Source organism: Etheostoma cragini, chromosome 11 (genome assembly GCF_013103735.1).
Source record: "Etheostoma cragini isolate CJK2018 chromosome 11, CSU_Ecrag_1.0, whole genome shotgun sequence".
NCBI classification, from domain to species: Eukaryota; Metazoa; Chordata; class Actinopteri; order Perciformes; family Percidae; genus Etheostoma; species Etheostoma cragini.
Genome location: NC_048417.1, coordinates 5,600,922 through 5,628,748, shown reverse-complemented (window position 1 = coordinate 5,628,748; position 27,827 = coordinate 5,600,922). Strand labels below are relative to the sequence as shown.

Below are 27,827 nucleotides of genomic sequence, written 5' to 3'. Positions count from 1 at the left end.
CGGAGAAACTAACAGGACATCCTGGTCCTTCTTAGTCCACTAAATGTGTAGTTTAAAACATGTGATATGTAATCATACAAAAACTGAAAAACTTTATACAAACACATCTCAGGAACAGAAATCTAACTGAAACGCTTGTCATTTTACTGTCCATACTGTAGATGGCAGTGTGCTCATGCCTTTTGAGGCTCCCTTGTTTCCTTATGTCCTTGATTTCTTCCGAGTGTGTGTTGTCTGAGTGTGTTCGTACACTCTGGTTTGTCAGGTTTTCATATTTTGAAAGTCTGTTTAAAGGTTTCTATATATTTATACAGCACCTTGACCTGCCTTAAAAAAATGAAAAAAGACATGGAAATCTTATTTTTTACAATATGGGGCCTTTGAGTCAAAAAGCACATGTAATTTTTTTGCATTACTCAAGGAGACAAACATAACAGTAAACAGGAATAATTTTGAATGTGAACCATGCATATGAACCTTTTAGGTAGATTTAAATAGACATTTCTGTAATATTTGAAAATGAACTCAAAGATAAAGCATAATACATCAAACCTGACTGGATAGCAGTTGCACAAACGCTGACCATTGATCATTCACTCAATGCCAAAGAAACGTTCAACACCAAACAACAACTGATCACATCCATAAAACACAGTAACAACAGCCAACCAATTACTTCATACAATTAGTTATAGGATCAGATATTATATAATGACCTAAATCGTAAACTACACCTTAAAATAGTTAGTGCTGGTGTAGTCGTGTGTTATAAAACACTTCACTGTGGAATGAGATCTGGTTGGTTTAAAGGAGGAAGTAGCCTGTTACTTTTCAGGGGAGTGTTATCATTTGCCAACGTCTTTTGTGCCCTATTTTGTGCACAAGACTGCATCCACCACAAGGTAACAACCCAGAAGTTTGCACTTCAGAGGAAGTCAGCGTTCAGTTTGTCGTCAGCTTCTTTCCTCTTTAGAAAATTGGCCATTTGGCTCCTGGAGCAACATGAAAGTATAAGTCAGTGCTGTGAGAATAAAGCCGAGTGCTTCTTTGTGTGATGAGGAGGGCGTGGAGGAGGTTTCAGAGTGTGCGTGGGGGGGGTGTTGGTGTGACGTTGTGTGTGTGAGAGAGTGCGTGTGCGTGTGCATGCATGTGTGTTTGGAGGGTTTTCTGGGAGGTCACCCCTCCTGCCAGTCATGCTTAGCCGGCATTAGCGGCCTTTTTGGTGGAGTTAACACACCGGTACAACAGACGTTTTGTCTCTGGCTCCGACCCCGCCTCCCAGCCTACGAATCCAGGACCCGATGCCAAAGAGTTGAAAATACCCCCCCACCCCCCACTGAATCCACACACCATAAAGTTAAAGAACACATTTCTTTATTCACTTCTCTCCATCTTTTTATGTTATGTTCTCCCCTCTTTCCTCACATTGTATGAATCTTCAGTTTTTCTTCTTCTCCTCCTCCTCTTCCTCCTCCTCCTCTCATCTCTGTCTTTTTTTTCAGTGCATCCTGATTCCCAGCACTTGTACAAAATGGTAATGAATGAGAATGTGTCTGGGGCAGAAAGGGTACTATGTGAATGTGTCCATGACTCTCTCTGTGTGTGTGTGTGTGTGTGTGTGTGTGTGTGTGTGTGTGTGTGTGTGTGTGTGTGTGTGTGTGTGTGTTTTGTTGGGAAAAGACGTCCTCCAGCTGCCTCACTGAAATTGACTGTCATTTGAAAACCAAAGTTTATGATGGTCAAGACAAAATGCAAAATGTTTTGTATTTGTGTGTGTGTGTGTGTGTGTGTGTGTGTGTGTGTGCGCACGCACGCAGTGAATGAGCTTTCTGCAGGAGGCGGCTGGACTTCGCTGATTGTCACGGTCTGCATCTACACACTTCTCAAGTTCCTTCAGGGCGGAGGGGCAGGTGTGTGTTCATTTATAGAGGAATGTGTATGTGCAAAATAAAATGTGTTTTTGTCACAGAATACAAGCTGCTTCCTGTGTGGTTGAGAGTGAATTTGTGCATGAAATGCTTAGGCATCTCCCTCGGTTGGTCCTTGCAGGGACCTCTGGTTTCATCAGCAACCTTCGCCAGTTCATGTGGATCAAAGTCCAGCAGTTTACCAGCCGAGGCGTTCAGGTACCCTCTGACTTAAATTTTTCACCTTTAAAATCTGACTTTTTGAGTTTCACTTCCTACTGTTTTTATTTGCTCATTTACAGTTTGCAGAATAATTAAAGCGTGATTCTGGTTTATTATAACTTGGGTCATGTTTTTGGAGTTTCTGTTATAACAATGTTGTACTCAACAAAGTGATATGAAAATATCATTATAACATAAACCTAATCTCACAAAAATAAAGAAATAAAAATAAACAAATGGACAAAATGATAAAATAACTAGATGGTAGAAAAAAGTAGAACAAATTAAATTGATATGATCCTTTCAGAAATACAAATATTTAGGTGAAGAGTATTGGTATAAACCATATTAAGAAACTGAAATAGATATATGACAGGTAGAGCATATTTGAGCATTTTATATAGTCCCATTGTTTACTGGAACAAATACATGTGTTGTGCTACTTAATAATTGCATTAATTTTTTTAAGGAAACTTAGATTCACATTAGTTTGTGATTTAGCTTTAAATACAAATACTTCACTAAACAGAATATATTTATTATCCGAGGACGATTTTCATCCAGGACCCCAATCTCTTCCTGTTGTCCTTGAGTCAAATTTATAATAAACATAATAATTATATTGATCCCCAGTGGGGAAATTACAATTTGCACTCGTTTTGTTAGAAATCCCTAAGCCTTGAAAAAAAAAAATATATACACACACACATGTCACAGTGCCCTTAGCAGGTTGGGGGGAATACAATGACTTCAAGGGCACCTGGCATGAGGAGGTGAACTGGCATCTCTCCAGCCACAATACACAGTGTATTGTACTTTGGTCCATATGGGGACTTGAACCGGCGACCCTCTGGTTCCCAACCCAACTCCCTGCGGACTGAGCCACTTCCACCCATTTACCCCATTTCCAAAAGTTTCTCTTTCAGAATATAGGTTTCTTTAAATCACATTAACCCCCCCCCCCCCCCCCCCCCCCCCCCCCAAAAAAAAAAAAACATGGATGGTTTTGCGCCATGGCTTTGCAAGTAAAATTATTGATCACTCCTTTGAGTGTTTTCTTAAATTTTCTAGCATCGGTAGTCTCGACAACAAGTGCATGTTTGACGGGAAGACAATACGAGGGTTAGAGCTGTAAACTTCATTTTTAAATTCAGCATTATGGCTGTGGATGGTGTGTGTAGTCTCATTACTGGAAGCGTGTTTCTGACCCCCCCTCCACACTCCAGGTGTGTTTGTTTTCCCACCTGCATGGCTTGTCTTTGCGCTGGCACCTGGAGCGGCACACCGGAGACGTGCTGAGGAGCGTGGACAGAGGCACGTCCTCCATCAACAACCTGCTGAGGTAGGACAGGAGGAGGCAGATAGGTGGAGACATTTAGCCTCAACTCTATTACCAAATCAAGTTCTTCTTCTTGGGATACAATGAGGGCCATTGAACCACGGTACCCAACAACACTCATTACTTAGTCCTATGGTTGCTGTCTGTCTTTAGCTACATCCTGTTCAGTATCCTCCCCACCATCTGTGACATCTTCATTGCAATCATCTACTTTGTCTCCTACTTTAATGTGTGGTTTGGACTCATCGTCTTCACCTGCATGGTCCTCTACCTCAGTGAGTCAGAGTGTGTCTGTGTGTGTGTGTGTGTGTGTGTTTGTGTCACATTATCAATATGAAGATATTTTATATACCTAAATATTACTATTGGCTGCATAAATGGTTAATCAGCCTGTCTGAAGGGTGTTTTACCCTGTCACTATACGTTTCTACACGTTTCCTGAATATTTCTTATTGACTTCCCATTTTTTATCCTGTGTCTAAACTGTGACTATCTATTGTTGGTGTGTGTGTGTGTGTGTGTGTGTGTGTGTGTGTGTGTGTGTGTGTGTGTGTGTGTCTGTGTGTGTGTGTGTGTGCTGTTTTAGTTATTAACCATCCTTTCTGGTCATCTGAACTTTGATATCTCGTTAAAGTTTATAAACAGGAGAGATTTAAGGCCTCACATGTATTCAAGTTCTGAGATGGAGTTCTGACTTTAAATTCAAATAGAGAACTCAAAAAAAAATTTCATTTGTGGCCCTCCTCCTCAACCATTCGGGTTTACTTTGTTGTCCGTCAAAGTTATGCTTCTTTTTACATCGTCACAAAGTTGTGGGCAACAAATGACAGAAATGAAAGCAGGCGTTGCCATTATGACAACAATGTTTATATGATAACATTAGGATGATTAAGTAATGATCAGGGATAGTGGTGTCATCCATGATACCAAAGCGTTAACCTTTGAAGACACAGTGCCACACTTTGAAAGCCCCCATCCTAGTCTGACTAACCGGATGTAGATTGCTGGGATAAAGTCTGACATCCAGCACGTTCCACTTCTGCTGTCTCTACTATCTATTTTGCAAAGACACCGTCGCTGATTCCAGCGGCCGCTTTGGACAAAAAGCAATAATGTTTTTACCTCACCTGCTGTCACAATGGGTTTTCTCTCCATGGTTGCCCCTTCTATTATTGAGTTAGCATTACAGGGAGGGCATACAGTTGCGATGAATGTTTTGCTCAGACAGAAAATCATTCATTTACAATAAGGGAAAAAGTTACCAATGCATTGTTGCATTTCAAGTGTTGCATACAGTAACTTAGCTTACTTTGGATGTCTCGTGAGCTAAACCGGGTAACGTTATCACTGTCACTGTAACACGGACCAAAGCATTAAGAGATTGTTGAAGCAACCAACGTAATAATAACTTTAATTTCGATATTGTATTTCAAGGGGAAAAGGGAAAATAGATATTAAGGTAAAACAAAGACGGAAAAGGAATACAACGTCCATGCTAAATGAAAGGGGGATGTATTTTAATGTTGGCTACTTATGTGCAACCCCATTGCACATTGTAAAGTTATTTGATGAAAGAGATAGACACATTACATACCCGAGGGCCCATTGGGGGGCATTTTAAATCATGTACAATCCCTAATAGTTGAATGTGTTGAAAGCCTGACCAACATCAACTCAGGTTTTGCCCGTTGTCGTTCCCTTTTAGCTTTTAGTTGTTCATTTAATTTCTTCTTTCCTGTGGTCATCCTGCCCCAGTATCAGCCATCACTAGAGCAGATAACTTCTAAAATGTAAAAATACAATTAGGCCTTTATAAAGAAATTGCCTGCTACCTTTAATCTGCATGCTCACTTACACAGGTTATTTTCCCGATGTAACGAGGAAATCTGTGACCCATCAGAATGTGTTCCTATATTAATAAAAACTACTTACAAATTGCGTTCTTTTTACTGTTAGTCTCGTTTGTTGTTACAGGTGTTTAACACGGTGGCCAACAGGGGAAAACGCCCTGCAACTTAAGAAAACACATGTAAATAGACAAATCACAAGCAAATAAGAAAACAACTTCAATAATTTGAGAACATTGCAAGCACACACAACACAACCAATTACATGAATGCACTGTAAATGTAGAACCGATGCAAAAAAAAGCACACAAACCCTGAAAACAAATTCAACAAAAAGTGCTGCATCCAGATTACACAACCAAAGTTCTCCTGGCCTTTAGGGGGAGCGCTGAGTGGAACAGCGAATAACGTTATCTTTTATATCGTCTTTTTAATCCATATTACATGAGAAGGTTTCCTTTCGAGGTCCGAAATGAAGTGTAACATTGTGATTATACAACGGTATACAACAGTTACCAACAAAATAAAGGATCAATCGGTATTCATATTCTGGAACAATTCCCTCTTGAAATACAAAGCTATACCTTTGTAGAGACCTCGGGATTTATCAAACTGAATAAATCCCCCCCCCCCGCACATTTAAACACAAAACCGCTTACTCCATCATGTTGTAAGTAAGACATCTGCTGAAAAGTTATTGTATTATTTCAAAATCATCCAAAACACCAAAGTATTGAGACATAGCGGACAGACGCAAGCTTTTATTTTGAAAAGTCAAAGCTTGTGGACGGCACCAACAGAAAGGGCATGAGATGGGAGCATAGACTGTATATTATTAACATTAATTTAATATACAGTCTATGGACGGGTAGCATGAGACAGGAGGTCTCCAGGCTGCAGCCAGAAAAGCAGAGCGCTCTCTCCCGTGGGGTCGAAGATCAAGCTGTTCTACTTAGTGCTCCCCCTAGAGGCCTGGAGAGCTTCCGTTGTGTAATCTGGATGCAGCATTTCTTTTTACAGGGTTTGTGTACTTTTTATTTTGCATCATTTCTTTATCTGCAGCGTGTTTATGTATTTGGTCGTTTATGTATTTGGTCGCATTTGCCGTCTTGTGAAATTAATGAAGTTGTTTCATTAATTTGCTTGTGTTTTGTCTATTTGCATGTGTTTACTAAAGTTGCAGGGCGCTTGCCCCTGTCTGCCACGGTGTTTTTAAGATCATCCGATAAAAAATTACACAGTTTCAGAAAAATTTAAAAGTTACATACATATTCACTTTAACAACTGTGATTGGTTTCAAGAAATATAAACAACCTAGAACGTTTGTTTCCCCTATTTCTCTTTCTATATGTTCCATATATTGACATTGTGTATGTTGCTTACATAACCATCTTGTCAAATTCAACTCTGAACTGATATAACCAGACTACCTCTGTGTGCAGCCTGTACCATCTTGATCACAGAGTGGAGGACTAAATACAGGAGAGAGATGAACAACCAAGACAACAATGCCAAGTCCAGAGCCGTGGACTCGCTGCTCAACTTTGAGACAGTAAATAAACTCACACATTAATTTCCTCTATTTATCAAAGTATATAAATCTGTTGAACGCCTGACCGCACTCAGCGTCACATCCAGGAGTGTCCAGGTGATGCACTTGGGAAACCCCCCAGCTGTGCTGTAGTAGGCTACATTTGGCTGTCTGGGATGTCCACAATATGCTGTAATGTTCCAGTGTTTTCCACACATGTTTCTGAAAGTTCTGAAAGACGCTGACATGTTTGTCGATGTTGTAAGTTCTTGGAAAATTCAGTATGTTTCAGTCTTCTCTATCTGGATTTGATATATTTTCACAGGTTAAATATTACTGCGCTGAGGATTATGAAGTCCGCTGCTTTGAGGAAGCCATTATGAAATATCAAGTAAGCCTGAAGAGTAACAGCATCGTCCAGCCAACAGCAGATAGACAACTCAGACCTGCTTGTCACAAGAAGATGTTTAGTGCTCGGCTAAACCTGGCAAAACTAACCAATTGCCAAAGTTTTTTTTGTCTACGTTTCTTAATTTTAGTTATGCGTATTCTAAGTGCTGGCTGTGTTTGTGCAGCACTGTGAGTGGAAGAGCTCCGCCTCCCTGGCTCTGCTGAATCAATCCCAGAATATCATCATAGGATCAGGACTGCTGGCTGGATCTCTGCTCTGTGCCTACCTAGTCTACGGGGGACAATTCCAGGTATCAGTGAAGAGTAAAAAAACAAACAAAAAACAGTAGAATTGAATAGAAAACTCACAAGTCTACATTTAAACAGGATATCCGTAACCTTGGGCTTCCTTTGTGTTTCCATTTTAAAGTCCAGGTTTATTTCTAAGGACTATGGTGCTAAAAATGGAAGTGTGGTTCCTTTTTTGTCATAAAGGTTATAACTCACGTTAAAAAAAAAAAGTGATCCTTCTTATCTTGGAAAAAACACAAGTGGTCATATCCAGAATAATTTTCTGAATTGAGTCAGGAATACATGTTTATCACAAAAATAAGGTGAGGCAATTGATTTGCAGGTAGAAAAGATGTAACTGGTACCATTTTTCTTCTTGTAAAAATTTGAAACAGGTCAAATTGACCTGAATACCATACAAGGGTAAACATACACATTTCACTAATGCAAATTCCTTTCTATGTGTTCCAAGTACTGACATAACCATCTTGTCAAATTCAACTCTTAAGTTCCTATGACTTCAACAGTGATCAGGATATCAGATGCACTGAGACTTTCTCCATGACAGCTTCATAAGATGTTGATATGTCAAATTTGTGTTCCTGTTCGGATGCCCCTAAGTTGCAAAACCCACTGTGGTAAACTCTTACTAGTGGGAGGCTAATTGATACACTGTTACAAAAGTCTGTAGAAAACCAGGCTGATATACTGTCTGTGTTAATGTAAAGGAATTTTCTGTAATGATTTTTCACGGGTATTTTTCCGTTTTATGATTTTTGGATTACCCAAAATCACCCTTAAAGGTTCAGAGGATATACTTTAAATTTAGAGTTTTTTTATTAACAGAAGAAGCTACTGATAATTCCCTGTCGGGACATTATCTCTTTTTCTACAGTTTTTTTTCTTACAGTGTACGGCTGACTTACAGTAACCTTTCCCCTCAGGTTGGAGACTATGTTTTGTTTGGAACCTACATCATCCAGCTGTATACTCCTCTGAACTGGTTTGGTACCTACTACAGGTAAGCAGTAAGTTATCGTAAAGGAGGCCACTGAGCCCTGAAGATCTATGATTCCTGATCAACATCTGTGATATACAGTATATAAATCTGCATCCTGTGTCTCTGCAGGCTGATTCAGAGTGCCTTTGTTGACATGGAGAACATGTTGGCACTGCTGACAGAGCAGAAAGAGGTGAGAGTCACAAAAAACAACAATCGTGAGGAAAAGGAACTGACAGTATATACTGTCGATTTTTTAATACATTTTTTTTCTTCAAATTTTTATTGGGAAACACATTGGTGTACATAATACAGCACAATCAAAAATGCGTCTTTTTCTGATTTTAACAAAATAAAATAATATCAATAATATATACGTAGAAAAGAATGGAATGAAATGCTTGAACATGAAAAACTAGAGAAAATAAATGTGTGAAATGAAAAGTAACATTCTAAAAAAGAGGTTGGTTATACAAGTGGACACAATAAATGAAATAATGGAAAAAAATAATAATAATTCATTTAGATTTTTGAGTTTATTTTGAACAATATAGCAGTGCTATTGCAAATGCTGTAAAAATGGTTAAAGTTAGTGCAAATTAGTTTAGATAATCAAAATCAAGTCAAAGTCAAATTTATTGTCTACCATATCTACAGGATATATCCAAGATCAAAATGTTGTTTCTCTCAAAGGAACAAACAGAAAAACACTGGGAAAGAAACTAAATACTAAAAATATTCTGGATAGTTAGCAAAAAGTTTAGAAGTAAGAATAATTGCCAGTTATAATAATGTAGAAATGAAATATATAGAGAGGTGTATATTAAAATATAAAAGAAATAAAAATAGAGATAAGTGGATATCAAAAACTGAAATCTTATAAAGTGTTAATTTCCGATCGCTTTGCTTCAGTCGTGCTTGGCAACAGAAACTCACACAGTCAGAAGTCAGCGGATCAGGGGATCAACAAGTGTTTGTGTGCAACTTTGTGCACGCGTGTGCACATACACATACTGAAACACACCGTGTGTGTGTGTGTGTGTGCATGTGTGTGTGTGTGTCCCTGTGTGCGTGTGTGTGTGTGTGTGTGTGTTTCGGTGGGAAAAGGCGTCCTCCGGCTGCCTCACTAAAGGCTCCTACATTCACAGGCCCTTGATATGGTAAACAGCCACATGAATGTAGACAAAAGCATTAGAGCACCTTAAAATCACAGCGGCCCTTTTCTTTTGGCTTGGGAAGCTGCAGGCGAGGGGATTCGAGGAGGAGGAGGAGGAGGAGGAGGAGGAGGAGGAGAGAGAGAGAGTGATCTGATGGTGATAATTCTTCCAATTACAATCAAACTTTGCAAATGTCGATTACAACCCAGGGGGTTGCACTGGCCAGTTTGATTATGAGGGGTTGCAACCCCTCCACCCCCCTTGTAAATAACGCCTTTGATTACAACACAAAATCAGTTAGTGCATATATGAAGGTATAAATACTTATGGTAGGGAGGAGAACATGAGAGGGATGGATGGTAAGAAGGAAGAGAGGAGGGAGCAAGTGAGAAAGGAAAAAAGTAAAATATGATGGGAAGGAAAATAAGAGGGGTGGTAGGTTTTATTGTCCCTTTCCAAGAGTCAATACTTCAGGAATTTGGTGCAGTGTGCTCATCCCAAAAAGACAGAAAGCATTCATAGCAGTCAATATCCGAGAATTATTATTATCCAGTTTGACAGTCACCGTTAAAAAAGAACATTATTCTTGCATTTTGTGTTTGTAGAACATGTTTACATGCTTTAATGTTGAAAAAACACCTTTTTTTTCTCATACTGCCCATGGCTGCTGCATCTGTATTCACCCTCGGTATGAGATGCTCTGTAGGAGCCCCTGTCTCTTTAATCCCTCCTCCTGAAAAAGCCCAGTCTGCTCTGACTGGCCAGCGCGCTGCGTGAAAAATCCCCAACAAAGTCTTCTAAACCAAATAGTTCTCAACCGGACATGTCCCAGTAAAGTGCCCGGAATTTTGGGGACATTTGACCAGCATTGGCCGAAATTACAGCTATGTCGCGTTAGCATGTAGCTACTCAATAGTTAGATTGGAACAAAGCAACACTTTCTTCCATCAAAAATCACAGATAACGGCTTCTAAACAAACACTACCCATTTTTCAGCAGTAATACAGTGGCTTAAAAAACACTCCAGTCCTGCCTACTTGGAGCAGTCGACCAATCATAGAAGGCCGGCTTAGAGTTGCATGAGACTTATCTGAGAGTAGAAAAGAACTGTTCAAACCAGAGCATTCAAAATAGTTGGAAATCTAAGCGTTTTGGCTCACAGGGATTTGTCTAAAATACATTTGCCTAATTATTTGTTTTGGCCACATATAACATGACAATCCAACATTATAACATGGTAGATATGACAGAAAAGCATAATATGTGACCTTTAAAGTAGATTTTCTTCAGGGACAAATAACGTGGTATCGGATGGATGCATAAACTCCACCTTTTCTTATGCTGGTATTGGAACATCTCTAGTTAATCTTTAAAATGTTTGTCTTTTAAGATTATTCTTTCATTTAATGTGACTAACCTAACGGTTGCATTTTTCCTCCTGTGTTCCTTGTCTCTCTTACCCTGGTTTTCCCTACTCTTCCTCCTCCTTCTCCTCTTCTTCCTCCCAGGTTCAGGATTCAGAGGATGCATGGGACTTGCAGCTCACAGCAGGTCAGGTGGAGTTTGACAGAGTCTGTTTCAGCTACGTACCTGGGTGTGTAGTTACTAACAAATCCAATCACAATTCAAATCCGCATTTTTCTATAATTTGATTGGATTTCATTCAATTGTACATGAAAACAGTGAAACAACAGCAATTGACTATTACATTGGGGACCGCTGTTTGCAGCCTAATTCACCAAGTGGCAATGGTGGTTGGTTCTAACACTTGTGTTATCCTCACTTTTTTTTTTTAAGACACTGTAGCTTTTTTCCATGTGTTGATAACTTTTCAACGTTTTTGGCGCTCATTTCAATGTTTGGTGGCACATTTTTTCCACATTACCACCGGTATATTCACCACTAGAACCAACTTATTTACACTGGTTTTACACGTATTTTTGGGAATTTCTGGTCATTCATATGAGATTATCTAATTTTTGTGTTAGTCAGAAAAAAGCAAAAATTGTGAAAAAAATAAAAGTTTTTTTCAAATTCAAAATGACGCAAAAGAAGTCGGAGGGGGCGTTTATATACAACACAGTTTACAGCTGTTAGGAGAAATCTACAGATGCATATAAACAACTTAAGTAACCCCCCCCCCCCAAAAAAAAAAACGTACAGAAGCTTCATCTGTATTCAGACGTATCACCACTGGTTACCACCATCCCCTGCTGACTGGAGGATGACTAACACTCTAAGAAACACATTGACTTTTATTAACTGAACGTCCTAGTTGGCCTCCTGTGTGCGTTGAAGAAAAATCCTCAAATTTTAGAACCCAAACAGTTCTGTCAACTATTAACTGTTTAATAGTCTAATCATTTCAGCTGGACTTGTTGGCCGTTATATTGTTGGGTAGTTGAACATTGTATTATAAACTACATGTGTTAAAAATCTTATTCTGTAAAGTAACTAAAGCTGACAGATTAATGTAGTAAAAAGTACAATATTTCTCTCTGTAATGTAGTGGGGTACCTCACGTTTGTACTTAAGTACAGTACATGAGTAAATGTACTTAGTTATATTCCACCTCTGGTCCTGCTTGTTTTTCCTTAAATCCATAAGCTTTCATTTTGATCCTGACCATTGCTGTTGCACGTGTTTGTGTGTGTGTGTGTGTGTGTGTGTGTGTGTGTGTGTGCAGCACTGAGATTCTTAGGGATGTGTCCTTTACGGTGGAGGCGGGACAGACTGTTGCTTTGGTACGTTGTCCACCAACTACAACAAAAAGAACCAAAACTATCCTCGCTTATTAATGTTTTTTTGTGTGTGAAATGTTCAAACCAACCCTTTAAATTCAATAATTCAATGAATAGTTTTTTTCAATAAAATGATATATAAAAGTGTGTGTGTGTGTTTGTTTGTTTGTTTGTTTTTGTGTGTGTGTGTGTGTGTGTGTGTGTGTGTGCGCAGGTTGGTCCATCTGGATCAGGGAAAAGCTCCATCCTGCGTCTGTTGTTCAGATTTTACGACCCTCAGAGTGGCCGCATCCGCATCGACGGTCAGGACATCTCCAAGGTAAACACACAAAGACCCATGAAACACATCCGTTCCTAGCTTCTTGTGCTAAGCTATGCTAATGGCCTGCTGGCAGTAGCTTCATATTTAGTGCACAGACAGAAACGCTGGATCAATCTACCGACTCTTTGGAGGAAAGCATAGTCTCATATTTCCTAATTTGTCGAGTATTACTTTAAATTTTAGCCAATGACACAACCCTATTCAAACTATCAGTTGGGATGGGCTGTTTGTTTCTGTCTCTTTTCACCTTTCTTCCATCCTCTTTTCCTGTCTTTTACTCTTCACTTCTGTGTCCTGCCTTTGCCTCACGCACCTTGACTTACATTTTCCCTTTCTTGCACACACACGCACACATACACACACATACACACACACACACACACACACACAACTGACTGTGTGAGCTGCAGTCACACTGTGAATAAGTCATAGTAAAAGGTTCTTAAATAATACAGCAACGAGTCCAGACGCCAGATGTGTGTGTGTTTGCGTGTGTGCGCTAGCCCATTTATTGTAGCTGAAGTAACTCTGTTTATGATTTTCCAAAAAAATCAAACAGTTTGCACAGACACATTTATCCACACACACACACACACACACACGCACACACACACACACCTGTTTTATTACAGACAGGTTTGTTCAGATGAAGAGGCTGGCGATGATTATGGGGACGCTCGTTTATAATTACACAGCAGGGGGACCGTTTTAATCAACACACGCATTCACAGATGTGGTCGTTTCTTTAATCAACTTCAGACTTCTTCTCAACCTGGGTTTCTTGAGGCTCTCCAGGAGGAAAACAAGGAAGTGGTTAGACGCCTCAGCTCCTTCCACTGAACTGAGTCACTGTATTGTTGTGATGTTTTATTTTTCAGTAAGTCTCCCCTTTTCTATGCTAGTACACTACTTGTGCGGTGCCTGTACGGAACAGGCTGATTGCTTGGCTTCAGGTACTGCTGCTTGCAGATTTCCGGAGAACCGCTCATACAAATAACTTCACACTTGACACTACGCTTCCTTCGGTCCTAAGCAATGCAGCTGCCCCGACCTTATCTTAAGTCTGGACTCAGACTTGAATCCGTACTTAAGGCGTTTTTCTGTTTCTGACTTGTCTTGAACTCGTTGATATTTGGACTTGGACTTGTCTAGTACTTGGCCATTGGACTCGCCAAATATTTTAGTTGGTCTTGACCTGCACTATATGCTTTTTTTCTAAAGTAATGACCTCTTTAAAAACAAAGCCATTAATAAGCTTGCTTGGTCCCCTGGTATACAGCAGGCGGCCTCACGTACCTCAATCATCAGGCATCAGTCATTTTCATTTTGGCCTCAAACACAATGTCAGCAAACACTTTCTACTCTGGAGGCTACAAGGCAAGAATCAATCTACAAACTCTTTGATAATCATCACGCAGCAGTTCCGTGTGTTTTTGTAGCTCATCCATTTTGTGTGTGGTCAATCTGGTGTTGGTGAGTAGGAGGCTTGGCAGTGTCCATTAGTGTGGTAGTTCCCTTAGCCGTGCCAGCAGGCCACCAGTGAGTACTCTGGCTATGAGTGGTCTGACTTTGTCCTCCAGAGGACATGTTATGCCTTCCCAACGAAAACTTGAAGTTTGTTTCCCCTCAAAAATAGGTAAGTGAACACTGTAGTGATTATGACCACATCAGTGACTATGGAAACGGGCCAAATGATGTCTGTGGGTTGGGTTTGCTACTACCACGCAGATCAACACCACACAAGATCGATCACGCACAAAATGGATGAGCTACAAATACACAAGGAACTGCTGCGTGATGATTAGGACATATAACACACAAGTTTATCACGGACGGCAGCTAGCAGCTAACACCTAACAGCTAACAAGGTCAGCTGGCTACCAGCAGGATAGAGACAGGGTAGGTGAACTGAGTTGAAAACGTATCTTATTGTCACATAAGGGCTCTGTTCATGTTGCACAACTCAAGTTTGCCAGCACCGATTCAGTTTTTTTCAATCGAAAGTACTAGCTTATTGGCCGGAAAATATGATTGTGTTAATGGGAGGAGGCCATAATCATCAACTGATGATAAATCCTTAAAATATATGGCAATAAAATGTAATAGCTGCGTGGGCTGTGATTATTTGTTCTTCATGCAGGTGAAAACGAGGAACTGACATCATGAAATAAACTATTAAACTAGATGGTAGGTACTTCAATAACAAGCAACTAATGAATCAGTAAATAAGAATGTGGATTAAAAAGTGTTTGTAAAGTCTCACCTCTGTTTCAGAGAAGAGAAGCATGAGGAGCATGTTGAGCTTTGGGTTCGATGCCAGCAGTTTTTGCACACACACATCTGTTATGCATGTTTCCTGTTGTACTTCACTTAAAAGCCACCATGGGTTTATTGTTTTACTCCGAAAATACTTTCTAAATGTGTCACTATCAGACAACTCATTGACCTGTCTTACCCAGTAGAACAGCCTCCATCTTACTGTGACTGAGACTGTGCATCTCAGGTCAAGTCTCAAGTCCCTGGTGGTTATGAGTGTTGTATTACCTGCTGTTTTTCATCCAGGCTGCTCAGGATACTGCATAGCTATATATGAAGTATTCAAAGCATGTAATATCTTATTATGACTCCTTAATCTATAAGCATACTGTAAAAAGCTGTGATTAGTTGTTTAGTCAGTGTGAACGGTGTATTGCCATAGGACAAAGAAACACCAGGAATGCTTTACTTTCAAGGTAATAACTCTAATTTGCCTTGCAACATGAACATACAGTACAGTACAGACTAGGGATGCACATATACCGATACCAGTACTGAGCATCGGCCCAACGTCTCTTATCAGCTTAAAGGGCATACACATGAAGAAAGATATTTCAATCTGCTCAGTCTGTTTTAACAACCACAGTGCTGCGATTTATTTTTCACAAACGGGCTGAAACTGCAGTGTGTAGGTAGGTGTAGTTGTGTCTAACTATTTTAACTGTCACAGTTTAAGTAGAAATCTGCTTTGTTGTTTTCCTGGCTAACCCTTACTTGCGCAAAGAATCCAAAAATCACAAATGCCTTTCATGTAGATTGACAAAAACTGTCTTAACTCAAGTTCAATTACTAGCATTTTAACAATAATTAATTTAGCATGCAACTTCATTTTTCTTTCCAGATGTGCTCAGCTCTCTAATACAAATGTTTTATCTACTACAGATTGAAATGTTCACCAAAATACTTTTAATGCGATGACAGGAGACTCTGTGATGGTAGTTTAATGTATGATTCTTATCAATGATGTTGACCACATGTTCCAGATGAATCCCGGATGTTCTGCTTGTTGAACACAGATGCTTGTAGATTGTAGGATGTTTTCTTTTTAGCAGTTTAAAGGAAAAGTTCCAGTTTTTCAAAAATCTGTCTTAACACAATACTCATATGGCTATACGTAGAATTTTAGAGTGTTATTGATCGCTGTGATCTAAGGATGCACCGAATCCAGATTTTTGGGGTTTGGCCTAATACCGAATCCGCTGGTTAAGATTCTGAAAAATCTGAAACTGAATACCAAATCCTTCTCCCATGCTCAGTCCATTATCTTCTCACAGTAAACACATTAATGAAGTTTACAATGTCCTGTGCTTTGACTGTCCTTCCTTTGCCGAACCTGAAGTTGCTGCATTTTGGCTCCTTCATGCACAACTCATATTCTTTTGGATGTTTCATATGCAAACGTTTTAACAGCGGCGTTGTAGGGTATTGTTTAGGGTCCTTGCCACCACACTTAACAGAAATCAGCTTTGCAAATTGAACATGTAGCTCAACTTAAACCGTTTTCTTTTGACTGAAAATACTGCCAAACAACACTCTTTCTTCTCAAGAGTCCCATTTTCAATTTCTCACAGCCTACTGCATTGAATGGCCCACCGACGTAAACATCTTCCCGTAATCAGCTGCAGCGTCATCATTATGTCGACCAGCGTAGCGCGCCTAGTGCATTTAGCAAACCCCCAGCCAGACAATGGTAAAGCGTACTGATGTTTCCAGAAGCTTTTATTTATGTTTAGCCGTCAGCCTTAGTTTGAACACAAATCTACTTTATCATCCGTACACCTTTTCTTCGTGAAACACCGTAAGAGCAACAGGACAGAGAAATAACATTACATTAGCTCTTTACCCAAAAGTCACATTGAACAATCAAAAACAAACTACCTTGTTCCCGTTCCAGCTAGGTGCTTAATTATTCTCCTTTAGAGCCGTATATGGTTACAGAGCGACATGTGATTTTCCCTCTTTACTTCCGTGCATGCATCACACAAACTAGTCCCCCCTTTGCATACACGGTTACAGTTCCGCTAGGAGGTGCCAAAATAAAGGACTCATAGTATTAAAATAAAAAAAATAAAACCAACTTAATACAGCGCTGAAGTGGTTACCTTATTAATACACATTTTTTAGAATTAGTTACAGTGCAAGCTTTGGGTGCGGTTGAAAAAATTGTAAGATTCGGCAGAAACTGAACACCATCAAAAAGCCCAATATTTGTCCGAAGTTGAATCCGGGATTTGGGGCATCCCTGCTGTAATCATTCCTCCTTCTCATACTGGCAGTGCAGTAAGTCTAATGCTACCACGGTGTAAAGCTGCATTCAGATTAAACTAAAATGACATTCTGAGTATGAGTTAGCCAAGTCAAGTTAGCCAAATCAAGTCTTTTATTTAATACTCCAGTTTTTTGTTGCTCCAGAGGACAACAAAAGCGGGCAACGCTGTGGACAACCTCTCGAACCTCTTGGGTTTGATCTTGGCCCAGCGGCCCTTTTTGCCACTCTGTTGGTCCCTGCATATGGCAGCCACTTGTGGTAAAGCTCTGATTAGTCCTACTCTGCTGACCATAACACTGCAGGCTAATGGGTTTCTGAGTGTTGTTGTGATCTATCTGTGTTTTTTTTCCCCCAATGTGTTCTTCAGGTTGACTTTTTTCAACATTTTATTTCAAGGGATATAAACAGCAGTTTCTATTCAAGCTAGTTCCTGCTCAGCCATGATGGCAGTCCCTGCTCATACCTAGGCTACAGTTTTTCTTGTTATTCTGTGACATATCTTGCCGCCCAAACAGCAAGCATGTATTACAGCGTTAAGGAACATGTATCATAACAAAGCTGAACCATTGCAGGCTTAGAGCAGGAGAATTAGACAAAATGAAAAGGATTAGTTTGACAATTTGTCAAAAATGTGTATTCCTTCTTTTTTTTTACCATGAAGATCGATACCCCTCTCATGTCTGTATGGTCAATTTAAAGCTGTTACAGAGAAGAGAAGCATAAGGAGCATGTTGAGCTTTGGGTTTGATGCCAGCAGTTTTTGCACACACACACACACACACACACACACACATCTGTTATGCATGTTTCCTGTTGTCCCTCAGTTAAAAGCCGCTGTCCTTTTAATGTTGTACTCTACGAATACTTTCTGAATGTGTCACTATCAGACGGCTCATTGACCTGTCTTACCCAGTAGAACAGCGTCCATCTTACAAGATGCACAGTCTCTGAGCTCAAGTCCAAGTCAAGTCTTGAGTCCCTGTTGGTTATAATGAGTGTTGTATTACCTGCTGTGTTTCATGCAAGCAGCTCAGAACACTGCAGAGCTATATATGAAGAATTTGAAGCATTTAATATGTTTTTATAACTTCTTTATCCATTAGCCTACTGTGTAAGCTGTGATTAGTTGTTTATTCAGTGCAAAACAGTACAGACTAAGGATTCACCGATACAAGTATCGAGCATCGGTCTTCTTATCAGCTTAACGGGCATACACATGAAGAAAGATATTTCAATCTGCTCTGTCTGTTTTAATAACCACAGTGCTACTCTGTAAATTGCAATTTACTTTTTCACATACGGGCTGAAACTGCAGTGTGTAGGTAGGTGTGGTTGTGTCCAACTGTTTTGACTGTCATAGTTTGAGTAGAAATCTGCTTTGCGGTTTTCCCGGCTAACCCTTACCTGCGCAAAGAATCCAAAAATCACAAATGCCTTTCATGTAGTTTGACAAAAGCTGTCTTGACTAAAGCTTCAGCAGACAGTTAGGTTATCTTAGCACAAGTACAGGAAACAAGGGGAAGTAGCAAGCCTGGCTGTCCAAAGGAAACCAAACCTGCCCAGTAGAACCTTGAACAATGTGTTATTCAACTAATAACTACATGATAACTAATAACTAGGAGGAAGGTTGGCTGGATGGTTGAAACACTGCCTATACCACTTCTAAAACACTTAATAATGGTTAATTAAAAAAACGTCCACATCCTCGCAAGCTTTAAATCATTGTTTCTCTTTTTTTCTGTTGTTGATGTCTCAACTGATGAGCTTGTAGGCTCGCAGGAAATGGAACTTGTATTGTTGTGGCTGCACACTGACCAGAGAGCCATGGAAAAGAGATCAAGAACCAGATTCATTAAAACGCTCAGAAGCTTCTTCTTAAATTGGAGAAACACGTCATGGGCCCCATTGTAATGATCTGAAACGCAAGTGTCAAATGCCAAACGCAAGTAGCTTTGTGGGCGGATCTCAGGCGCTGTTGCTATTACACCTGTGATTACACGACTCTTGTGCCCGATGCAAATCTTAAAGATGTTTCTATATCCCACACATGCAAAGCACAACCAGCCACAGACAACAAGTGGCAGTCAGATTGTGATGCTACTTATAGGCAGGCTCCCAGACACTGTTTTTTAGTCACATTTTTTCGAGTTTGATGGGAAGGTAACCTGCACCGCCTTCGACTCTTTTCCTGCTTTCAACGTTAGCTACATGATTGAAATGTTAAATTCATTAACGATCATACGACACAAGACAACAACGTCTCTCTCTCTCGCTCTTTCTCTCTCTCTCTCTCTCTCTCTTTGCGCACACACACACAGTTTGGTTCTGAGGGTTGATTGACACAGACATGATGATTATCTCTCATAACTTGCCAGTTGGGTAACGCACTGCCTTGAGTCCATGATGCTAAAATCTGGTTATTCCACAGTTTCATTGTGATATTTTGGGATTACATTATGAATCTGCAACGTTCTCTGTCAGGTAAAATCAGTAAGTTGTAGTAGGGTAAGTAGAGTGTCACATGAAGTGGTTTGGGACCCTTCTTTATGTATTTTTTGGGGTACAATTTGGTTTTGATGAATTCTACAAGGAGCAATACCACAGGCCACGCAATCGTCCCGTTACCAACAGGCACATTTTCAACGGGCACTGCACTAGTTCATATAAATATGGGTTGAGGTGGTTCCTTCTCAAGGTCATCCAATCAACGCTTAGTAGTGGTGGGGAGGGGTTGCAATAAGGTGGGCTGGGATGTTATCGCTGCTTTTTGAAGTATGATCATCGGCCTGTGACCTTCAGCACTCACTGGATTGGTTCGCAGCCGAGTGTGAAGCGGCTGGGATGAGGATTAGCGCCTCTAAATCTGAGGCCATGGTTCTCCGCAGGAAACAGATAGAGTGCCTACTCCAGGTATAGGGACTGAGTTCGTACCCCAAGTGAAGGAGTTCAAGTACCTTGGGGTCTTGTTTGTGGAGCGGGAGATTGGTCGGAAAATCGAAACAGCGGGGGTGGTAATACATTTACTTGATCGCACAGTGATGGCAAAAAGAGAGTTGAGCCAGAAGTCTAAGGTCTATATCTACCAGTCAATTTTCGTTCCTACCCTCACCTTTGGTCATGAAGTCTGGATTGTGACGGAAAGAACGAGATCCAGGGTACAAGCGGCCAAAATGAGTTTCCTTTGGAGGGTGGCTGGCATCTTCCTCAGAGACAGGGGGAGAAGTTCAGTCATCCGAGAGGAGCTCGGAGTAGAGCCGCTGTTCCTTCGCGTCGAAAGGAGCCTGTTGAGGTGGTATGGGCATCTGGTAAGGATGCCTTCAGGGTGGCTTCCTAGGGAGGTGTTAGAGGTACATCTAGCTGTCCCCCAGTCAGATATGGCTAATGTGGCTCGGGAAAAGGAAATGTAGGGTCCCCTGCCAAAATCCCTATTTGTAAAGTACCTAGTAACTAAAGCTGTCAGGTAAATGTAGTTTAGTAAAAAGTACATTAATTCCCTCTGACATGTAGTGGTGTAGAAGTAGAAAGTGGCCTGAGGAGATAAGACTCAAGTAGATTACAATTATACATCACATTTGTACTTAAGTACAGAACTTGAGTGAATGTACATTTGACCACTGAGGGCTGGATTGAGCCAAAAAAAAACAAAAAACAATGAGCTGATAGTTGCTAAGATGCTCCGATCATAAATCAAGCAATCCCGTTGACAAAACACATAGTTACTTGATCCATTGTTAAAATAAAACTATGAATCAATGGTACTTTAAGTCACTGCACCACTTAGCTTGCAAAGCAGCAATGCTAGGCAAGGAGTCAGAGGACTCAGCTGGCTGTGGTGGTCTGTGGTCATTGAGCAAGGGGAAATTCTCCACTGTCAAATTTATGCAGTGAGCAGTTAAATGTGTCATGAAATTTAAGATGTACCCGCCCTTTCACACAACTACTGAATTGCATGTGTTACCCCGCAGAGTACTAGCATCAAAGTTAATGAAAGGAAGCCACACTTTTGACCTTTTGGTTCTTTTGGACGTTATAGTATTTTGCTGATGTTCTCCCACTTACCTCTGTATACAGGCTACACATTACTACTAACAAGGCTCAGTCGTGTACCTGCACAGTAAAAAACTAAAAGATCAGAGGCTTGGTAGTGATGTTCCTAGAAAATTCAGCAGTCTATATGGAAATATATAAATAAATGTTGGTTTAGCCCTTACGGTTGCGTTGAAAATGAGGGCATGTAAGGTGACATTCAAAATAGATGTAGAGAAGCAAAAATAAGGTAAGTGGGTAAAACCAGATATGTGAAATTCTGACTGAGAGACAGGGACAGAAATTGGTTCCGGACGTGTGCTGTCTGTGACCTGGGACAGCATGCATTATACAGTATAGGATGAATTAAGCCATGCAACATTTATGTAGACATACAGTATGCTCTCTCTGTGTGTGTGTGTGTGTGTGTGTGTGTGTGAGAGAGAAAAGAACAACCTAGTTTAACACAAACGTATAATAACATTGCATCATGACCAGCAGAACTTAAGTCCCATACATTGAAAACACTTAAATGGTATTGGTACAACATGGTCTGGAAATCTGTACAAAGACTTCATGCCGATCTAAATTGAGTCCAGGTTAGCAAAATATCTGTATTTGCTTAGAATCTGACAATGACCTCTTTCTGTGTCCAAGGTTCGTCAGTCTTCTCTGAGGTTTTACATCGGTGTGGTTCCCCAGGATACAGTTCTCTTCAACAACACCATCGGCAACAACATCCGCTACAGCCGAGTCACAGCTAGCGACGAGGAGGTGGAGAGAGCTGCCATGGCTGCTGACATACACGCCAGGATACTGGAGCTACCTCAGGGTCAGGCTGGGGTGTGTGAATGTGTGTGTCGATGATAATGATGACAATGCCTTTTATTAACTGACTTTAATGTTGGCTAAAGCAGAACTGTGACAGGGCGTCTGCCGATTTGAATCCTGACGGTGGAAAAATCTGGATGCATGCAGAAAGCGAACGGTGTGGATTTTAATGACGGAGGTGATGGCCTTGTTGTCCAAACAGGATATGACACGGAGGTGGGGGAGCGAGGACTGAAGCTCAGTGGTGGGGAGAAGCAGAGAGTGGCGATTGCTCGAACCATCCTGAAAGAACCTCGGATCATTCTGCTGGACGAGGTGAGGACATAGGAACGGCCAGTATTCACACAGGGTTACAACACCTAATTATCATGCCTTTTTAACAACTTGTTCATGTAGACAAGAAGCTCACACACCAGTGGCATTACTCACACACTTTCCTGCGTAGTTTGCACATGAGCGGTTAAAGTTTTTTCACTACAGGCCAGGTTGAGGAATTATCATTCTAGCCAATTTAGAAATATCTTGAGAACATTATTAGAAATGGTAGATGGCAACACTTGAGGAGGCTTCTACATTGTCAATGTTAAGACAAATGTTGAGACTTACTTTGATTCCGACATACTTTCTCCACCATATCCTCGATTCCACACTGGGGCAGCTGTGACTTCTCAGATAGAGCTTTCTTTCTTTCACTAATTACAGGGTTGGTGGTTCAATCACAAGCTCCTGCTGTACACTTGTTGCAGTGTCCATGGGCAAGACACACAAAGCAGTCTTCACATACACAAACACACTTGTTAAAATCACAAGTTAGGGTTTTATGTAGGGCATTTTTCATATCAGGTAGGGTGAATTAAGGGTGATTGGAACACAATTGCTGAGCGCTAGCGGTAAAACTTCACAATCAAAATTGCATGGCCTCATTTGTGTTACATCAACTAGATGGTTGGGGCAAGCATCAAACAGGGAGTTTAAACTGAAATGCAGAGGGATAGGGAAATCAAAACTTTGAATTCAATTGTACAATAATTAGCTACAAACATTAGTCTAAATCAATAATTGAATGTGCAGTCCCAATCACCAAAATGTTACTCGGTCAGTTTACACAAAAGTGTATGTCACGTCTCTTTGTATTACGGTATTACCTTCTTTCCTCCACAAATGGACGGGTAACATTAACAGCTTCAGTATTACAGAAATGGATCATTTGTTGGGCAAATTCTTCACAATTATGGCAAAAACAATGTACACAGGCCAATCATTTGAAATCTGTCCCAATCACCCTTAATTCACCCTATTAGCAAAACTGTCACCATAGAGGTGCACGTTGCAACAAAAACTATATTTCATCTGATTATACTACTTATCAATTGCATTATGCTTAATTATCATGCTTAATATACTTTGTGTGGTGTTTGCTCCACCAGGCCACGTCTTCACTGGATACCCAGACTGAGAGGAAGATCCAGGCTTCACTGGCCGAGGTCTGCATCAACAGGACGACTATAGTGATCGCACACAGGTCAGAGTCACACACAGGACATTACTACCAAGCTGTCTGTTGTATAGCTAGGAAGCTTCTTAATAAGTTCCCTTGTGGCAAGGCACCAAAGTGCTAGCCTGGCTTCGCCCTCCTACGTACTTCCGCTCAATTTTCATTTTCTTTCAGTACTCCGTCTGGGTAAACAGTAAATTCTTGGGTTTTCCCTGGCCAAATATTTGGCGTCCAATCACCAATCAGAGGCAGTGGCTAAGAATGATGACTTTGAGGTTTGGTAACCTTCGGTGAGTTCCGAACTATTGGTGGCGGAGAAACTCGCGAGCGAAGCCATTTAGTCTGTTGTGGCAATGCTGCTGAATATCCACAGTGTTTTAGAAGTGGTATAGGCAGTGCTTCAACCATCCAGCCAACCTTCCTCCTAGTTATTAGTTATCATGTAGTTATTAGTTGAATAACACATTGTTCAAGGTTCTACTGGGCAGGTTTGGTTTCCTTTGGACAGCCAGGCTAGCTACTTCCCATTGTTCCCTGTACTTGTGCTAAGTTAAAGTGTGAGCAAGAACAATCTTAGTTGAGTTTTGTTGGTGTATGGTGTAATAAACACAGTTTTGTATACTGTACATGCTGACAATTAGAATACTTATGATGATTTTTAGCAGGTACGTTGTTCACTATCAGTCCAAAGCCACTTATTATTCCCAGAACAAATGACTGCACTAGTTACAGGTATTTCGACTATTTCAACTCCAGCTCCGATTGGCAGTGATGGAAACATGACACCCGGGGAAACACATTCATTTTTTGCCTCTCTCCCAGTGTGATGCTATGACTCTTTGTCATCTCATCCATAAATTCAATTTTTTTCACCAGCACTCAAACATAGTTCCAAATTAGTCAGCACCAACGTTGAAAGAGAGACTAAATAAGTAACAGATATTAAAAAAAAGTAACCACAGTTACATTTTCACTGGCCTCCATGCTGCTTTCCACTGTTTACTAATGCTGTTTTTAGGCATGTTGGCTACGTCAAACATAGTCAGGATCCACAGAAGTAGCCTTCATTTCCAGGATAATATAGGATAATATAGGATTGTAACATCTTTTTGGGCCCTCCTCACATGAGGGCCCTGGATACTCAGTCCCCTTTCCACCCCTAGTGTTACACGTTTTCTTTTCCAGATGTCTTTCCACATGTCTTTACCTTTCGTTTAAAAACAAGTTCCTTCCTGATACTATTTTGCAGAGCAGCTGTTGCTCGGCCCGGAATCAAAGACAATTATGATTGGTTAAAGAAATGCAAACAACCCAGAACATTTTTTCCTTCTATCCCAGAGTTTAGGCTTATCTGTGGCATAGCCAAACCTTACTCCACAGCACTGTAGAGATAGGTCTAGCAATGCGAGAATAATGGTGATGCTACACGGCTTTGTTTTTCCATGTACGAGGGCATTTGTTAAGGGCAGAAGGTGGTTTAATGTGTTCCTGGACCTGAGTTTATTATTACCCTGGGTGTACGAACACACATTCTGCTATTAAAATTACAGTGTTCTGTTACAATGTGATTACAGTTGTGGTGGTAATACAGCAGTAAACGGAAAAGAAAAAACAAATGTGAGTAAAAGAGATCAAAGGAAACAAACGGTTGATGGATGAGGTGAAAGGAAAACAGGATTAGAGCAGACACAAAGAGAGGGATGGAGAGATTAAATGAAAAGCTGATTGGAGGATATGAGATGACGCATGATGACAGGTCAACAAAAGTAAAAGAAACAGATGTCTGGTTATTCATTAGTCTGAGTGATATTGAAAAAGACATGAAAGGCTCTGACACTCGCAGATATTAAAATGCATCAGGAGTGAAGTAGCCTGTGGTGCTGATTCCTGATACGTTTTTTATCATTTCCTCGCTGTTCTACATCACATGTACAATGGATTCTTTTGTTCTTGTACTTAACAAACATGGTTTCTATGACCCAATTCGTCAAAAGTGTGTTTGAATTTTGGGAAAAAATCCAATCATGATTGTTCTGTGGTTAGTATCCTAGAATCTACTGGAAAGCAGCGGCGAGCGCTCGGAGAACAAAGTGACGCAAAGCAGGGTTCAGTTCATGCTCAGTTCATGTTCTAAAGGTTTATTGAGACACAAGGATATGTACATTTTCTAACAATTGCTCGATTCACTTAAATGACATGCGAGTAGGAAGATAAAAGATTGTCTGAAGGTCAGGTCACACAGATACATCTTCAAGAAGGAAAACTGACATAATTTATAATACAAATTAAAACAGATGAGAGAGGCTTTGTTCAGAGTTTGTAGAGAATGGAATTTAACATTTTCACAACATTGTCTTCTAAAGAATCTAAGATGATTTAGTATGAAAAGCAACAACAGTGGCGAGTAGTTTGAAAGCCCAAAATTCCGCAAAGAGAGGGTGCTTGGGGTGATGGATGGGTCAAACACATGACTTTCACGTAGGAGATTGGGGTTTGTGTCCTGTTGCTTTCGTCCTTTCCTAAACCCAACTGTCACATTCTTCTTTTCATTAACCCAACTCTCCCTTTGTTTGGATCCTAAACCCAACTGTCCCCTTCTTGTCCTGTGTACCTTTTTTAATCCTACCCACAATCTTTATGTTAAAGGACCACGCCAATTTGTTGTGAGTTTATTTTATTCACCGTATCCCCCGGAGTTAGACAAGTTGATACATACCTTTCTTATCTACGTGCGTTCTGTAACTCTGTCTGACACCCCGAGCATTAGCTTAACCTAGCAAAGATCCTGCAAGTAACTGGCTCCAACTAGCTACTGCTCCCAATAAGAGACAAAATAACACCAACATGTTCCTATTTACATGTTGTAATTTGTGTAGTCACAGGGTGCACAAATAACAAGGTCAAATGAGACACAGCCATCTTCTAACCGTCATGTGATGCTGAGTAGAGCGCTCCGTGGTCCTATCTGTAGTTGAGTGTAATCAACAATTGGGGAGCGTCATGCTGCGACAACTGTTAAGTTTAGGCAAGCTAGTTTAGTTTTTTTGTTAAAAGATTGTGGTTTGGGTTAAAACTCTTTTCTCCTTTAGTAGTGCTCCCACTGCATGAAGACCTGTTTTCTAGATGAAAGTCTTGTGTTTTTTCTTTAACTTCTTCCGGGACATGAACTCCGCTCCCCTGCTTGAAAGCCCAGAGTTTAAGGACCCAAACATTCACCCCGACCTCTCTACGAGGATCGTTATGCTCTTATACAACAGCAATCACTGAGGTGCATAAAGCAAAAAATATGTGGAATTTAAGTGCTTTACTTTTTATAGCAATATGTACGAATGGTTCATGACAACATCCTTTATCCACAAATTAAAACATGTGAGAGAGCCTTTGTTCAGAGTGGGGGGGAATAGAGTAAAATCACCTAGTACCAAAAGAAGAAACAAAGCATTGTCTTTTTATACAGTAATATTATTGATACATTCTTACCCATTGCACACACACGGGAGTGTGCATACAATGTAAATTGATCCATGCATACAAACATTGTTTACAGATGTTATCTGACATTAATCATCTGTGTCTAGTACTGAAACCAGCTAGGCGTTGAGCTCTTTTTTGTATTTATTATCTTCCTTTCTAAATTAATTGCATGGTGCTCATTCTGCATTCTCTTAGTCCTTACATTGACCAGCAGTCTTTTATCCACTAGCTTCTTAATCTTTCAATAGCAACAGATGGAGTCTGCGCATAGGATCACGACTGTTTATTGACTTCATTATTTGGGCCTGAAATGAAATTAAAACCACAGACAATCACAACAGACAGGTCATGATTTCACTCTGAAGGATGAGCTGAAATCTCTATTTAATCAACTTCACTTATAGCATAGAGGGAATCTTTCCCAATATCTCGAACATGGTAGCAATCTGCTGATTGCAATTTACAGGATATAGGTGGTAGTGACGTGCATTGACTTGGTGATCCACTTGATGATGGGACCTAAGAATGTTGTTTTAAACTGGCAAAAGGTTTCATGGTTTTAAAGACCTTTCTTTACCCTTGGATAAAGGGTACCCTTCTTTAACTTGGATTGAATCCTGCACGCTCTAATGAAATTTCAGTGTCTTAAAATTTCATAGTTAATTCGCA

At 40.4% G+C, this 27,827-nt stretch overlaps 1 protein-coding gene across 1 annotated transcript in view; it reads left to right on the top strand.

Moving 5' to 3' along the window:
- The window catches only part of abcb6b (ATP-binding cassette, sub-family B (MDR/TAP), member 6b), a 35,846-nt gene that overhangs the window by 985 nt on the left and 7,034 nt on the right, over nucleotides 1-27,827 (top strand). Inside the window, exons 3-17 of the mRNA XM_034886016.1 lie at nucleotides 1,818-1,910; nucleotides 2,050-2,126; nucleotides 3,356-3,471; nucleotides 3,622-3,743; nucleotides 6,758-6,867; nucleotides 7,172-7,237; nucleotides 7,422-7,547; nucleotides 8,472-8,548; nucleotides 8,657-8,726; nucleotides 11,199-11,278; nucleotides 12,371-12,428; nucleotides 12,640-12,744; nucleotides 22,016-22,190; nucleotides 22,392-22,504; nucleotides 23,617-23,711. Of these exons, the coding sequence (XP_034741907.1) occupies nucleotides 1,818-1,910; nucleotides 2,050-2,126; nucleotides 3,356-3,471; nucleotides 3,622-3,743; nucleotides 6,758-6,867; nucleotides 7,172-7,237; nucleotides 7,422-7,547; nucleotides 8,472-8,548; nucleotides 8,657-8,726; nucleotides 11,199-11,278; nucleotides 12,371-12,428; nucleotides 12,640-12,744; nucleotides 22,016-22,190; nucleotides 22,392-22,504; nucleotides 23,617-23,711 (1,483 nt within the window). The remainder of the gene's footprint in view (nucleotides 1-1,817; nucleotides 1,911-2,049; nucleotides 2,127-3,355; nucleotides 3,472-3,621; nucleotides 3,744-6,757; nucleotides 6,868-7,171; nucleotides 7,238-7,421; nucleotides 7,548-8,471; nucleotides 8,549-8,656; nucleotides 8,727-11,198; nucleotides 11,279-12,370; nucleotides 12,429-12,639; nucleotides 12,745-22,015; nucleotides 22,191-22,391; nucleotides 22,505-23,616; nucleotides 23,712-27,827) is intronic.